We start from the raw sequence: 17,536 nt of genomic DNA, 5'->3' as shown, positions 1-17,536 counted from the left end.
AAGCCCAGAGGGAACTGACGCCTTCCCCGGGGGTGAGGCAAGGAGGGTAAGCTGGGAAGTCAGAAACAGGAACTGAGACAGAACTATTTTTAGGAAGACACGTGGCCAAAGAAGAATGGTCAAGAGAGTTTAACGCATTTCATGTTCCAAACATCCACCCTGACCCCACCTACTCTGAACAGGGGCTCACCTCGTGGATGTCCCCCACCCACAGCAATGGCCGCCTGGCAGGACAGTCACCGCCAGGAGTTCCAATGCCCCAAAAAGATGGGCAATCACTCCTAGGCTTGCACAAGGCATTCACAGAACAGGTACCAGCAGTGTGATCCTTGTGGTGTCAGTGTCTTAGTCAGATGCATACATAACAGCCCCACCACATGGACTGGCTACCGAGCTGGTGATCTAGCAAGGAGGTGAAAGGGTTATGGTGGAGAGGGAAGGGGACGGGGAGAAGAGAGAGAGAGAGAGAGAGAGAGAGAGAGAGAGAGAGAGAGAGAGAGAGAGAGAGAGAGGAGGGGAGGGGGGGGGGGGGGAAGAAACTATGCCAAAGACACTAGGGAGGGAGTTCTTCCCCATCTAGCTCACACTATAGATTTCAAATTGAGAGATGGAAGGCAGGATGAGATGAAAGAAAGAAAAACCAAAAAGGAGGAGGAAAAGAAAACCAACAAAACTGCAAGATAAAATTGTGTCAGGAGGATAGTTGGGCTGACATGAAGAAGAACACTAAGAGAGGGAAATGAAGGGGCAAAGGGAAAGGACTAAGGACAGTGAAGGAGAAGAAGAAATAAGGGGAAGGTAAAGCAGGCTAGAAGAGAAGAAAGACTGCAATAGTTCAGGAACCCGTGCATGCCACACACATACCCACAAAAGAGTTGTGGGCTCCCTGGAGAGGGAGGGGGGGGGGGGGGGAGGGGAGGGGGCAGATTAGAATGTGCACCTGCCAAGACAACAATGAGCAGCAACAACTCTGCATGACTGCTAATTGTTGCCACTTCACTGTTTGTTTATTTACATATATTCAGAAGAGAAATTACATAAGTGTCATATGTGCTACTGTCATTCCAGGTATTTCAAATGAAATACACCAAAAATAGAAATATTTTCTAAATCATAATATATCAGTCTAAATATGAGAAAAACATAGAAAAAGGCATATGACTTCATGAACAAAGTAGAAACACTGGATATCATTAATAGAAAAGTATGACTGTGGTCATTTGGACCAATTCCACCATTCTGCTGCTAAACAAGAAGAGTATAGGCTTATATATGATGATGAGAAAAGAAATGAGATTGTTCACACAGGAATTTTAGGACACACAGCTTTTAGACATGAGTCACATTTCTGTCTGCCACTTAAAGATGACGATGCCAACCTTTAGATTACTGACCACTAACATTGCCTAAAACAAGGACACAATGTCCACAACTAAACTCAGAAAATCCTAAAAATAAATCTAAGGCAGCAAGGTAATTTCATGACACGGGGAAACAAATGATCAAAGTGCATCTATGTTGGTTCTTAAAGAAAACTGTTTACAGACAATATTAAATAAACATAAGGCTTACACAACTGAGCTGATGGGTCTTCTGTAACAGTAGCTGGAAAATGTTAATGCAGATGCACCAGCTGTTGGCATGTCATTGTGAAGATTCCAAAGCATTTCCAAAGGCCTCATATATGTTCGTTCTTCAGGTGGCATTTGTGTAGAAGGCGGCAGAGGTTGATTGAGGATAGATGACTGCATTCTTGCTTGAGAATACACTGGCCCCAGTAATGCTGGTGACATGATAGTTGCATTCCAATAGTGGTTTGCTGATTCCTGGAATTTTGAAATTTATGGTTCTTAGACACATGGAAAAGATCTCAATTATGTTATACAAAAGCAAAGAATAAAGTGTAGTTAACAAAACACACACACATAACAAAACCTTCACTTTTCATGGAATGACCCTTTTGGCAATTAGTATAAAGACTTTCTTAGCATACAGAAGTATAGAAATGTACTCCAAAGTATAACAAACATCATAATTCTATTCATGTAAACACATTAACTATTCTTTGCTAACTAAAACCTCAACCATGTTAAACTGTCCCATATTTTGTAAAACTTACTTCATCACTACTGAATGGTGAAGGTGACATGAAACCAGAATCAGGTGACATCTTTGTTTCTACTGGTTGAGGAAACCATATGTTTGGTTGCATTATACTGTGCTTTGTCTCATGCTCAGTATCTTGTGATATATCTGCAGTCTGTGGTTTTGAATTATTGATACCATCATCCTCCTGGAAACATTTTTTAAATGACCATGAAATTTTTTATTACTGCCATCAAGAGAAAGTAATCACTGTTAAAAATAAACTTTTGCCTACTGATCTATACAACTATATAAATACAAGTTATCTGTAGTAACCAAGTAATACTCAAAACTGATCCAAGTAACAGAAATATGACTTTATTCATAAACCTCTAAACAATAACAGAAATAAGCCTCTTGTGACTCCACACATAACAAGCCAAAAGAATCATCAGAAGGTGCCACATAAGTGATACACAGAACAATGGTGTTAGTGGTACAAACTAAAAGAACATACTGAGAGAGTCATGCTGCTCTATATGTAAATATGCACGAGTCACCACTAGACAGCACAGCAGAGCAGAGACTGTGCTGTGTGCTTGCTTCCTACAGGTGGCCTCTAGCGCCAGCCCGCGTTGATACAGTTGGCTGCTGATTTAAGTGCACACACATGGTGACTCTATACTCAGCGCATTCGCACTCACATGCATTAGTATCAGGATACAGCACGACTCTCCCTCGCGCAAAGAGAGCACCGAAGCGATGGGGGAGATGACGGCAGTCTGACGAGAGAGAAATCCACTGGATCTGGAAAAGCAGCAACAGTGCTGACAGCAGGGGTGGGACAATGTGGCAGGCGGGCACCAGAGCATAGTGTCAGAATGCACTGACACATACGCACATACGAGGATGATGCAACTGCACAGCACCTGACAACAGCACTGAGGAGGAGGCTGCCATTGCCGTCTTCGCATTGTCATCAGCAGGCAGGTCCCAGTGCAGAGGAGATGGAGCTGGACCCACTGGCAATGAACACCGAGGCAATAATGGTGAGGTGGCTGGGGAGACGACCCAACCGGAACAGCAGGTTGCGGCAATGGCTCCGAGAACAGGCACCAAGCAGCTGGTACCCCAAGGTGCAGCACATGGAAGAGGCAGTGAATGGGATGAAGGCACCCCACAACAGGTGATGATGGGCTCAAGGCAGAGGGCGGTGGGGAGGGCAGCAGCAATGGGGACCACACCCACAAACCAGTAGCTTCTAGCAGCGAGTGGGGGCACAAATGATCAAACTGGCGCACTACTAGCCCATCGGCCATACTGACATTACAAATACGACATGCCCAGCAGTGGACAACAGTGGCCACAGTGACTGGTATTCACTTGGGCTGGTAACCAAACCCTTGCGCCCACACTGGCGACAAGAGCAAAACGGCAGGATGAAGCCAACTGCAGCATGTGTGGCACAGGCCACAGAAGGTGGGGCAGCATGCATGGCTGTCAGCCATGAAGCAGCTCAGCTGGGCTCCACTCCCTTATAGGCATGAAGCAATAGGAACTCAGAAAACAGAGACTGTCATTGGTCAAAGAATCCACAACAATTTTTTTCATTTAAGACTTGAATGTACCCATTAGTCATTCCGTCTCACCATTTGATTAAAGGGTGAAACGGTGGAGCCATAACATGATGAATGCCATGTTGGGAACAAAACAAATGAAAGGTGTGAGAAACAAACTGCGGACCATTGTCAGAAACTAAGGTACAAGGCCAATAGGAATTCATGAAGGGCCGTGAAAAGTCTCTATGAATGTATTCCCATGGTTGGTGTGGAGTGGGCCATGTGGACACACACACCCTGGGATGCACACTACTCACAAGCCATGACGAAATTGACGATTTCCCCATCAATCCCTGCCCAAACAACATTCCCTAGCTAGCAGTTTAATGTATAAAACTCCCCAATGACCTTACTGGAGGAGATGTAGAGCCTCACACCGTAATGTGCTGGGAATGACTACTCGAGGAGAGAGGTCTTCCGCAGACGCGTTCAAAACTCTGTTGAAAACAGAGATGCAATACAGTAAGTAAAAATAGTTGCACAAAGGGTCCTAAGCCTGGCCTGGCAGTTTATCTGGCCAGCCCTATTGAACAAATCAACTACCTGGTTGGAACAGCAGGTGCTGTGGGTGAGGATAAATGGGAAACCCTAAACAGTGACCCGCATTTCAATATCATGATGGAAGCAAAGCAATTCTTCATGATAAAAATTTGGATCAGGATCCACACAAAGGCAGGACTAGGCATCCACAGGCACGACTAGGCATCCACATTGGCATGTTTAAACATAGATCGAAAATGGATATGCTGGTCTGGAGAGAAAGTAGCTAAACAAAGTGCCAAGAGTAGTTTGGACTTCAAAACCTGAAAAGCGTTTTTGCAATCCAGGTCTCAGTGAAAAGAAACATTCTTGCATAACAAGGCATTGATTTTCAGTACAACAAATTTGCTTTTTATAGAATTTGCTGATTCTAAAAGCACTTCTGGCTGGCTCCCATGCTATTATGTTGAGCTAGGGAGGCCACCACAGTACTGCTGAGAGAGACACCAACTTTCTGCCACAAACCTGTGTGGGTGAAATGCTCTCTTCTACCATGTGCAGTTCATTCCACAGCTGTGACCAGTTTTCATGTGCTTTGTATTCCTTAGCAGTGATACTTGGGAATAAATCCATCTTTTCCATGAATCCTGGCATTTATCATTTTACATGTAGGAAAAACACCCCAAGTGCCCACCCGTTACCATCTTGACATGCACAGCTAGAGCATCTTTTTTCACAAAAGAGTAATGCTGCTGGGCTGGAGTGAGAGATTTAGAGGTGAAAGCTTGACATATCAATGTGCTACAATGATGTTGAGGCCCTACTGTGAGGCATCAGTCATCAAAACTATATGCTGGTCTGGAGAGAAAGTAGCTAAACAAAGCGCCAAGAGTAGTTTGGACTTCAAAACCTGAAAAGCGTTTTTGTAATCCAGGTCTCAGTGAAAAGGAACATTCTTGCATAACAAGGCATTGATTTTCAGTACAACAAATTTGATTTTTATAGAATTTGCTGATTCTCAAAGCACATCCCCGGAGCATATTTTAATGTAGTAAGCTCATCTGTTTCTTTAGAATTTGTCCTTCATGTGTGATTCCAAAACTACGTTTCAGGTTTTAAAAGACTGGTGTACAGTGACAAGAAATTAGATACTGAGAGCTCTCAAGTATAATAAGAAGTTTGGCTAACTGACAGCACTGTCTTTCACAGAAAGAGTGTTGGAGGGAATTTTGTTTTTTGTTTATGTCTCCCTCTGTTAAAACATTGTACATGGTGAACCTGAACTCTGTCAACAAAATTTCAGAGGTTGTTCAAAAACGTTAAAATGTGTGTCAAATCTTATAGGACTTAACTGCTAAGGTCATCAGTCCCTAAGCTTACACACTACTTAATCAAAATTATCCTAAGGAAAAAGACACACATCCATGCTCGAGGGAGGACTCGAACCTCCGCTGGGACTAGCTGCACAGTCCACGACTGCAGCACCTTAGACCGCTTGGCTAATCCTGGGCGGCTCAGAGGTTGTTCAGGGATACTTCCTGAGTAGAATTGTATCAGCAAACTGTGGCTTGTTGCAGAGAAATTTTATTTTGTTTGATTTCTTATCCCCATTTAGGTAGTATGTATTCGACCTAAAATACCTGCATACCAGTTCACATGTTGCCAATATGCACTGTGTGTATTGTTTGGAAAGGAACTTCCTGCGTTCTCTCTCAGTACTTGCTGATAAGAGTAATGCCCTCTTTATCCTTCACACTCAAGCTTGCTTTCAGTACAGCTTGGTTCTGTCTCTCATTTGTTTTCTCACACTGTTAGTTGTAAGTTAACTGTGATACACAGCAGCATGCATAAGTTGCTCATGAAGTTGGATGATATGTGCCTCATGAATGGCTTCGCTGAATGCAATAGAAGAGTGGCATGACAATGCTATGCTGAGCTTTTCTCACAGCAGTGATAGCTTGCCAAACTAACAATGTGTGATTTGGGAGTAAAACAGTTGGGTTCTTAACCAGATTCAGATACTAATGCTGAAGGAGTGTTGCTTTATTAATTAATGAACAAAAATTCAAATCAACAAATAAATATATTTTGTTTGAAAGGAAAAGCTGTGGATAATTTCAAACTACAACAAAGATGAGTGATGCTGATTTTACAGATTACTTCAGAATGGATAGAGAAGTTTTCGGAAATACATGACATAACACAGCACACCACTGAAGTAAATTGATGTTATGTATATGAGCCAATTGAAACTGAACTGGCAGTATATTGGAAACATCCCCCAGGCTGCGGCTAAGCCATGCCATCACAATATCCTTTCTTCCAGGAGTGCTAGTTCTGCAAGGTTCGCAGGAGAGCTTCTGTAAAGTTTGGAAGGTAGGAGATGAGGTACTAGCAGAATTAAAGCTGTGAGGATGGGGCGTGAGTCATGCTTGGGTAGCACAGATGGTATAGCACTTGCCCGCGAAAGGCAAATGTCCCGAGTTAGAGTCTCGGTCCGGCACACAGTTTTAATCTGCCAGGAAGTTTGAACTGGCAGTATTTTTGAACAATGTCATGAACGATGATAATTTTGTGTTTGCAATCTGAAGACACAGTTTAGGCGCATGGCTCACCAGTTATTGAAGTATGAATTGCTCTTAAAGGAAAAACAACAACAAAACAAAACAGCAAAACTATACATAGAAATAATTGAAAAATGTAATGTATTAATGAAACAAGATTGAGACCTTGAATGGTGAAAAACAAAACACTACTCAGTGAAACTGCCATAAACACACCACCATGCAACCAGGCACACACACAAGTCACATCACCACTGCATTGCTTGCTAATTTGCACACAGCCAATTGAACCTGTTAAGTTACAAAAATGCACGCTACTCGGCACCACACCACATGCACTATGAGCACTTCACAATTTGCAATGTAAGAAGTCAAGATATTAAGATTTGAACCTCCCATCATGATTGTTGATATGACAACATTGCTCCTCATGTGAATTTCAACGTGGTTTCCATCATGTGACTTTCTGCAGAGGAGACTAAAGTCTGTGCATTACCCAATTCACTGTTCACCTTTCCACGTTTGGTGGAAAACAATGGCAGATACCAGTGACTTTTGGTTGGTTGGTTGTTTGAGGTTAAAGGGACCAAACAGCAAGGTCATCAGTCCCTTGTTTCAAATAGACTCCATTCTGCTAACGGGACATCTCAGTATAGTCAGAAAAATAAAACAGAAAAAGGGGAAACGTAAAAGGGCAGTCACGTTGTCATTAGTAAAAACAAATGAAGGAAGTTGGCAAGAGAACGGACCCAACACTATGCTGAAGCAGCATAGGCAAGACCACCTGTGTCTTAAAAGGTACAACTGCTATAATGCAGAAAGTACGGATGGGAATAGAAAAACTAACCAAGCCTTAAAAAGAAGGGGTAAAAACAGAGTAAAAGGGAAAGAAAAGAGGATTCCGGTCAGGGAGGTGAATCGGGAATCTCTGAACACTGCCTACAGTGGGAGACACCCAAACACTCACCACCCCGCCCCAACACCAGAGGGAGATTAAAAACTTTAAAACTGAGAATAAAAACCACTCTCCCGGAGGAAACCTAGAACCAGAGAGACCATCCGGGAATCGTCAGCCAACATCAAAGGTAAAGTGTGGGGGAGTCTGTACTTAGCACGCAGAGCCAAAAGAAGGGGGCATTCAACCAAAATGTGGGCCACTGACTGGAAGGCTCCACAACCACATAGTGGGGGTGGCTCATCACGCAAAAGGAAACCATGGGTCAGCCTGGTATGGCCAATGCGGAGACGACACAGTGTGGTCGAGTCCTTGCGGGAGAGGCTAAAGGAAGAACGCCATGGGCCTGGATTCACCTTAATGGCACGAAGTTTATTAGACAGTGGAGTAGCCTCCCAAGAATTGGCCCATGACTGTGCAAAGTGGGATTTGATGTGAAGCCGTAAATCCGCTGCAGGAGGGGTTACAGAAAACGGGGGGTAAGTAACTGCTCCCCCAGCCAAACGATCAGCGAGCTCATTACCCGGGATACCCACATGGCCCGGGACCCATAGGAAATCAATGGAACAAGCAGCACGGTGAAGATCAGCGAGATGGTCATGGATGGCAGAGACCAAGGGATGGCGCGAAAAACACCGGTCAATAGCAACAAGGCCACTCAACGAGTCCGTACATAACAAAACGCGGTTGTGTTGGGATTGTTTAATAAAGGTAAGGGCCCGGGAAATTGCCATCAATTCCGCAGTAAACACCCCACATGAGGGTGGCAGTAGATGATTTTCCGTTCCAACAAAGGACGTGAAGGCATACCCAACATGATCAGCAGATTTAGAGCCATCAGTGTAAAAAACAACAGCATCCCGAAACTCCCATAAAATTTGGCGGAAAAAGGAACGGAACACCACCGGGGGGATGGAATCTTTCGGACCGCGGCGGAGATCCATCCGAATTCGAGGCCGAGGAACTAACCAAGGAGGGGTGGAGGGGAGGGAGCGAGGAAGACAGGACAAAGAAGGAAGCCGAAAATCACGGGTAAGAGACGCAAGGCGCAGCCCAACCGGTAAACCCGCCCGAGGGCGGGAGTCAGGCGGGCGACGTCCATGGTCTGGGAATAGGATAGAATAGGAAGGATGAGCGGGAGAAGAACGGATAGTAAGGGCATAAGACACCAGAAGCTGGGACCGCCGAACAGAAAGGGGGGGGATCCCAGCTTCAACCAAGAGACTATCAACAGGGCTCGTAGGGAATGCACCGGTGGCCAAACGGATACCACGATGGTGGACTGGATCCAGCACGTGCAGCGTGGAAGGAGCAGCTGAACCATAAACTTGACAACCATAGTCCAAACGTGACAGAACTAGAGCACGATAAAGACGGAGGAGGAGGGAACGGTCCGCACCCCAAGAGGAGTGGGCAAGGAAGCGAAGGACATTGAGTTTTCGGAAACATCCTACCTTCAGGAGTCTGATATGGGGCAGCCAAGTGAGCTTGTTGTCGAAAAGAAGACCTAGGAAACGAAACTGTGGAACCACAGGCAATCTTTGTGCAGCGAGATAGAGCTCTGGATCAGGGTGGACCGTAGTACGGCGACAGAAGTGGACCACCCGCGATTTTAAAGGAGAGAATTGAAACCCGTGTGAGAGGGTCCATGCAGAGGCACGCCGTATAGCCACCTGGAGCTGCCGTTCTGCAGATGGCATCGAGGAGGAACTAACCCAAATGCAGAAATCATCCACATACAGGGCAGGGGCGACCAAGGGACCGACAGAGGCCACAAGTCCATCGATAGCAATGAGGAAAAGAAGGACACTCAAGACAGAACCCTGTGGGATGCCCGTCTCCTGGGTCCGTGGAGAACTAAAAGCAGTACCAACTCGAACTCTGAATGACCGATGGATCAGGAACTGGCGGATAAAAATCGGGAGTGGGCCCCGAAGACCCCACTGATGAAGGGTTAGCAAGATGTGATGGCGCCAGGCCGTGTCATAGGCCTTGCGAAGGTCAAAAAACACTGCAACCAAATGGCGGCGCTGGGAAAAAGCCTGCCGAACTGCGGATTCCAAGCGAAGCAAATGATCGATTGGAGATCGTCCCTCTCGAAAGCCACACTGGTAAGGGGACAATAGATCCCGAGATTCGAGGACCCAAGTGAGCCGACGGGCTACCAGCCGTTCAAGTAACTTACAACCAACATTGGTCAAACTAATTGGCCGATAGCTGTCAACAGATAGGGGGTTCTGACCAGGCTTAAGGACAGGAACCACAATGCTATCCCTCCACTGAGAAGGGAAGTCACCCTGGAGCCAGATACGGTTAAACACCCGAAGAAGATGGTGCCGTTGTGGAGCACTGAGATGTTGAAGCAGCTGGTTATGAATGGAATCTGGGCCAGGGGCCGTATCATGAGAAGAAGATAGAGCAGAAAGAAATTCCCATTCAGTGAAAGGTTCGTTGTAAGATTCTGACTCACAAGTGGTGAAACATAAGGTGACAGCTTCAGCCTGCTGTTTTTGATGAAGGAAAGCAGCTGGATAGGAGGCCGACGCTGATGCCACTGCAAAATGGGTCGCAAGATGTTCTGCGAGAACTAATGGGTCCGTACAAATGCCATCTGGGAGGTGAAGGCCTGGGAGGGTGGACTGCCGATGGCAACCTTGGAGAGAGCGAAGTGTAGCCCATACCCGTGACAGAGGGACAGTGGAACCAAGGGAAGAAACGAATCGTTCCCAACATATCCGTTTGCTCTGTTTAATTAAATAACGGGCTTTAGCGCGAAGGCGCTTAAAGGTAGAAAGGCTGGCTACAGATGGGTGCCTCTTAAAGTGTTGCAAAGCTCGACGGCGATCACGGATGGCAATGGCAATGGCCGTACTCCACCACGGGACTTGCCGACGACGAAATTGTCCAGATGAGCGCGGGACAGCAAGGTTAGCAGCGCGAACAATCGCGGCAGACACGTCACGTAGGACGTCATCAATACAACCCAACAAAGAGGGAGAAAACTCGACCTGTGCAGTATATAGAGGCCAATCGGCGCGGTGGAAAGACCAACGAGGTAACCTGTCCATCGGGGAGCGGGAAGGGAGCGTGATAATCAACGGGAAATGGTCACTATCACAAAGGTCGTCGTGTGGCGACCAGTGTAATGAAGGGAGGAGAGAGGGAGAAGAAAGAGAAAGATCAATGGCAGAAAAGGTACCATGACCAGCACTGAAATGAGTAGGGGAGCCATCATTAAGAAGGCATAGGTCGTGGTCTGCAATAAATTGGTCTATAAGAAGACCTCGTCTAGATGGAAAGGCACTGCCCCACAAAGGATGATGAGCATTAAAATCCCCAAGGAGGAGGAAGGGAGGAGGAAGTTGCTGAAGAAGGGTGGTTAAGGCAGCAGGTGTAAGAGTCCTGTCAGGAGGGAGATAAAGATTGCATACTGTGACTGCAGAGTCTAAGTGGACCCTAACAGCAACCGCTTCCAATGTAGTGTGGAGAGGAATCCACGTGCTAGCAATGTCTGTACGGACCAACAAACGCCACCAGAAGCCCGCAAGGGTCCGACCCGATTTCGACAGAAAACACGGAACCCACGGAGGGTCGGTGAGTGAGCATCAGTAAAATGAGATTCCTGGAGAACCACACAAGCTGCTGAGTAGGACGAAAGAAGGGATTTCAATTCCGGAAGGTGACGATAGTAGCCATTACAATTCCACTGGAGAACCACAGAACGATGGTTTAAATGAGGGCTGAACACGCTAAATCCAGTCAAACCGCCGGGTCCCCACCCGTCACCGACAAGGAGGGGGCGACATCCATAAACGACAGGTCAGAATCCGGTTGTGAAGCCGGGGAAGGGACCTCTGGTGACACCAGAGGCTCTTTGTCCCGGGACTTATGTTTCTTCTTCTTTTCAGGCTGAGATCGAGGAGGGCTGTGTGGCATAATGGAGCCAGCTGCAGCAAGATCAGGAACAGAAAGAGACCGGGCGACCGGGGGGCCGATAGACCGCGGCTCTCGCGGTCGCCGCGCTGCAGCAGACCTTTGACCTGGAAGGTGCCGGGAAGGGGCATCCCGGGAGAGGCGCCCTCGACCGGCAGACGCCGAAGGAGTGGGACACTTCTCCGGCTGGGGAGGGGGAGCAGCGCCCAGAGGAGAAGGTGTGGGAGCCGCAGGGGAGGGGGGAAGGAGAGGGGTCCGGGATGGGGGTAAGGAAGGGGGAGGAAGGGATGAAGATGTAACCAAGGCGTAACTAGATGTCATGGACACAGGGTGCAATCGTGCGTATTTCTTACGGGCCTCTGTGTAGCTTAAACGATCAAGAGACTTATACTCCTGTATCTTTTTTTCTTTCTTATAGACTGGGCAATCTGCTGAACGAGGAGAATGACTACCACGACAATTTACACATACAGGAGGGGGAACACAGGGACTCCCCTCATGGAGTGGACGTCCACAGTCACCACAGAGAGGGTCCTGGGTACAGCGAGAAGACATGTGGCCAAAACGCAAGCACTTAAAACACCGCATAGGAGGTGGGATGTACGGCTTCACATCACAGCGATAGACCATAATCTTAACTTTCTCAGGAAGGGTATCCCCTTCAAAGGCCAGGATAAAGGCACCAGTATCAATACGATTATCTTTAGGACCCTTCTGAACACGCCGAACAAAGTGAACACCCCGCCGTCCGAGATTGTCCCGAAGTTCCTCATCAGTTTGAAGGATGAGGTCTCTGTGAAAAATCACACCTTGTACCATATTTAGAGACTGGTGAGGGGTAATGGACACGGGAATTGTGCCAAGATGGGTACAGGCACGAAGGGCCGCAGATTGGGCAGCCGAAGCAGTTTTTATCAGTAACGAACCCGACCGCATCTTGCTCAGGGAGTCCACTTCGCCGAACTTGTCTTCAATGTGTTCCACAAAGAATAAAGGTTTGACACTGGTGAAAGTATCTCCATCAGTCCTGGTGCAAACTAGATAACGGGGGAAAGGTTTTGCCCCTAGACGACGCGCCTGACCCTCCTCCCAGGGGGTAGCCACGGAAGGGAAGGCCGAAGGGGCAAGAGAAGCAGCACTTGAGGAATCAGTACCACGCAGAGAGACGGCCGCAGAAGAGCGGCCAGAGTTTTGGACCCGTACGCGTTTCATCTGCATAGCGTCCGCCCTGATACCACCCACTCCGATCAGGGGCTCTCCTCACGGGCGCCACCCAGCCACAGCAAGGGCCGTCTGGCACGGCGGCCATTGCCGGGAGTTCCGATGCTCCAGGATGACGAGCAACCACTCCAAGGCATGCATGAGGAGGTCACAGCTCAGGTATCAGAAGTGTGATCCCTGTGTGTTCAGGGGGCTCAACCAAAAGGGTACATAGCGACCCCACCACACGGGCTGGCTACCGTGCTGGCTATGCACCCTAGCATCAGACAACGACGTAAAAGAAAAGGTGGAATGTACTATGAGGGCACACGTCGGAGACACTAGGTAAGGTGCTCTTCCCCAAATGGCTCACACTACGGAAGAGAAATTTTGGAATGGAGGTCAAACCCCAGAGGAGGACCAAGGAACGCCAAAAGGAGGAGATGATTACGCAAAAAAAGCCGGCGTGTAGAACCAACAGAACCAGGAGGATAGCGGGGGCCAACATAAGCAAGGACACCAATAGAGAGAGAGGAGAGGGCGAGGGGAAAGGGGTATGGAGGGGAAAGGAGGGGAAGGGAAAGGAAAGGAAATGCAGCCCGGGAGAGAAAGAAGGCTGCAATGGCTCGGGGCCCCGTGCTCGCCACGCACGTATCCACGAAAGAGTTGTGGACCCCCTGGGGGGAGTGACTTTTGGGGACTGCTTAGTGACAAATTTGTGGGTCCATAAATGGAAGCAAAGCAACACACAATATGGCATAGATGATGAGTAAATGTCGTGACTGGTTCAGTAAGGAGCCTAGGAGGAGAAAGCTTTTTGCCTGAAAAAAGTTTTGGATACCACTTCCTCTGGTCATTCATCACCCTGAAGGGAAAAACATGCTGAAGTTCATGTGTCAGTGATGCCAACCCTGCAAGAGTACCAAAAAGCATGCTGCAAAATTTGGAGTTAAAAGCAGCACAAAGCAAATCACATGAAATGAATTTAGGATTGCAAACATCTCAGCCAATGGCCATAAATGAACTAACAGTCAATGACAAACTGACAGATGGAAGCAAGCAGACAATGCTCTTTGGGGGGGGGGGGGGGGGCCTCATAAAAGAATACAACAGAAAGAAACAGAATGTGGAAAATGATGCTCCACAGGCAAGTGGGCTTGAAACCTTCCGGCACGTGATGCTGCAGCTACAAAAGTAGATGAGTACAATGACATTAGGCATAATAATATAGTAGTGGTGCACATGCTAATGCTTCAGACAAATAAATGTAATGTGTTATTAAAGTTAAATTAAATAATTGTCCATGTAAGGGACTTCCTGATCACCCTGTACTTTTGAATTTGAAGGATGCTGCATTACTCTTTGTTCTGTACTGCACATTTTGACGATTGCATGTTACAAGCTTTTTCACTGTTTGAAGGTATTTTCACAGAAATGAAGGTAACTGGGGTCACAAACTAAATAAATCATACGCAACAATTAACATAATTTTCCATTGGCATAACATAATAACAATATTAAATTGGAAACACTTCATAATTATCTGTAGAATTATATTTATTTGGTCACAAACTAGTGTTTAGGCCATCGTCAGGTGATAACTGAACATTACAAACACAGATAAAATGATGTGAAACTTACACTGATATAGTTTATACAGAAGTTACAAAAATGATGGCATATAGAGAGAGTACATAGGAAAGTATTACTTTTTTCATATCATGCAGAAATAGTTACATTAACTAAAACAGGAAACTGAGTTTATGTGGAAGTACATTTAGCAACTAATGAAACATAATGCTGAATTTGCAATTTTAATCTAGTATTTGTAATTAGAACTTAATTTAAAAGAGGGTGAAAAAGAGAATCAACTTTGGTCATTTAGTATTGAGCTGACATACTGTGCTGTTTGTTTCTTGATTTCCAGTACCGTCAACTTTCAGTGTTTTGTAACACAATGTAAAACTTAATGGTCTACATCATCAAAGTTTGAATCTTTCTATCTTAATCTCCTGGTTTTCTCTTGTTCAGATATCCTAATTGCCACAGCTCTGGCTGACTGAACACCATGCTTGCATCCGATTTTATTCATATTACTCTGAGCCAAGGCTAGCAGTTTGTCATAGCTGCTCCATAAAAACGTTGATATACTGTCGATATTGTAAAATGCGGATATGCAGATGTTAGACTAACTTTTCTGTGAGGTTATCTGAAATTTTGCCAACAATTGGGACGATGCACTAGTTTTTGTAACTATTGATTTGTTTCCATTGGCCAATGTAAAGAAGTGGTGAATGTTATGCATTTTCTTTTTTCATAATTTATTACCAATCAAGACAGAGCTATAGTCATTATTCAAAGCATATACGTTTGATTGTCTGCAGTTCTGTTTAAATAGCAGATTCAGATAAAGGAACATGTACAGCTTAATGCACTTTCAAATGGAAATCTCCATGTTTGTGGCAGTGCCGGTGCTGGAAGCTTCAACCTTTGGTGACAATCTTAACAGAAAACCACTCTCATGATGTAGATTTAGGAAGAAAAGCTGAAAGATGACCCTACAGGAAATTAGAAACATATAGCACAGACGGCCACCTTAGTATTAAATAACTAAACTCAGTTTCCTTTATCCTTTCTGTCAAATTTTACTTACAAGTACTAAACAAAAATTGTAAATTTAGTTTTACTTTATATTATTTGTTAAATGCATCTCCACATAAAAACTTTATTGTTTCATTTTTTAGTTACTGTAACTATTTTTGCATTATGCAAATTTGTAGATGTAGGGGTCTAATCATTTGTGTGTATTTTGTATAAATAATATCTAAGTCATTTTATCTGTGTTTGAGATATTCAGCTGTCACTTGATGACCTAAGAAGCCCAGTTCATGGCCAAATACAACCTCAAAAATTTTGTCAGTAGAGTTTAGATTCATCCTGCACATAGCCCGAATTATTAGTAATTCATTTGACAACTTCCATCTTACATGATATTGTGAATATGACAATGATTGCCACCTGCTAGGTTCCACAACTGCTAGTAAGCATTCAAGTAGCCCAAAAAGTCATTGCAACAACAGGTATGTAGCAGTTTATTATTATTATCTTTCCTTTCTCAGACCTTAGGTCTGGTTCGGAATGAAAGTGACGCGGACCTTGATCAAGCGTCACTTCCTTTTAACTGTACGGTATATGTTACATTGTGTTTAAGAACTTTCGGGTAATTGAACATGTATCAATAATTACGGATTTCTGAAGTTGTATATATAAGTTTGGATGTAGCTGTATTGCATTGATGTACTGGTGGATATTGCGTGGTATGACTCCTGTAGTTGAAAGTATAATTGGTATAATGTCAACTTTATCCTGATGCCACATGTCCTTGACTTCCTCAGCCAGTTGGATGTATTTTTCAATTTTTTCTCCTGTTTTCTTCTGTATATTTGCTGTATTGGGTATGGATATTTCAATTAGTTGTGTTAATTTCTTCTTTTTATTGGTGAGTATGATGTCAGGTTTGCTATGTGGTGTTGTTTTATCTGTTATAATGGTTCTGTTCCAGTATAATTTGTATTCATCATTCTCCAGTACATTTTGTGGTGCATACTTGTATGTGGGAACGTGTTGTTTTATTAGTTTACGTTGTATGGCAAGTTGTTGATGTATTATTTTTGCTACATTGTCATGTCTTCTGGGGTATTCTGTATTTGCTAGTATTGTACATCCCGCTTGTGATGTGATCTACTGTTTCTATTTGTTGTTTGCAAAGTCTGCATTTATCTGTTGTGGTATTGGGATCTTTAATAATATGCTTGCTGTAATATCTGGTGTTTATTGTTTGATCCTGTATTGCAATCATGAATCCTTCCGTCTCACTGTATATATTGCCTCTTCTTAGCCATGTGTTGGATGCGTCTTGATCGATGTGTGGCTGTGTTAGATGATATGGGTGCTTGCCATGTAGTGTTTTCTTTTTCCAATTTACTTTCTTTGTATCTGTTGATGTTATGTGATCTAAAGGGTTGTAGAGGTGGATATGAAATTGTAGTGGTGTAGCCGATGTATTTATGTGGGTGATTGCTTTGTGTATTTTGCTAGTTTCTGCTCGTTCTAGAAAGAATTTTCTTAAATTGTCTACCTGTCCATAATTTAGGTTTTTCATGTCGATAAATCCCCTTCCTCCTTCCTTTCTGCTTAATGTGAATCTTTCTGTTGCTGAATGTATGTGATGTATTCTATATTTGTGGCATTGTGATCGTGTAAGTGTATTGAGTGCATCTAGGTCTGTGTTACTCCATTTCACTACTCCAAATGAGTAGGTCAATATTGGTATGGCGTAAGTATTTACAGCTTTTGTCTTGTTTCTTGCTGTCAATTCTGTTTTCAGTATTTTTGTTAGTCTTTGTCTATATTTTTCTTTTAGTTCTTCTTTAATATTTGTATTATCTATTCCTATTTTTTGTCTGTATCCTAGATATTTATAGGCATCTGTTTTTTCCATCGCTTCTATGCAGTCGCTGTGGTTATCTAGTATGTAATCTTCTTGTTTAGTGTGTTTTCCCTTGACTATGCTATTTTTCTTACATTTGTCTGTTCCAAAAGCCATATTTATATCATTGCTGAATACTTCTGTTATCTTTAGTAATTATTATTATTATTATTATTATGTTGTGTGGCTCAACAGCCTGGTGCAAGTCTTT

General features: G+C 44.5%; 1 protein-coding gene across 1 annotated transcript in view; it reads right to left on the bottom strand.

Moving 5' to 3' along the window:
* LOC126449333 (uncharacterized) overlaps window positions 1-17,536 on the bottom strand; it is a 235,835-nt gene that overhangs the window by 119,801 nt on the left and 98,498 nt on the right. Inside the window, exons 5-6 of the mRNA XM_050091016.1 lie at window positions 2,120-2,293; window positions 1,573-1,826 (exon numbers count right to left, since the gene is read on the bottom strand). Coding sequence (XP_049946973.1) covers window positions 1,573-1,826; window positions 2,120-2,293 — 428 coding nt within the window. The remainder of the gene's footprint in view (window positions 1-1,572; window positions 1,827-2,119; window positions 2,294-17,536) is intronic.

Source organism: Schistocerca serialis, chromosome 1, assembly GCF_023864345.2.
Source record: "Schistocerca serialis cubense isolate TAMUIC-IGC-003099 chromosome 1, iqSchSeri2.2, whole genome shotgun sequence".
Classification (NCBI taxonomy): Eukaryota; Metazoa; Arthropoda; class Insecta; order Orthoptera; family Acrididae; genus Schistocerca; species Schistocerca serialis.
Note: the sequence above shows the minus strand (reverse complement) of the source record. Positions and strands in the feature narration are given on the sequence as shown.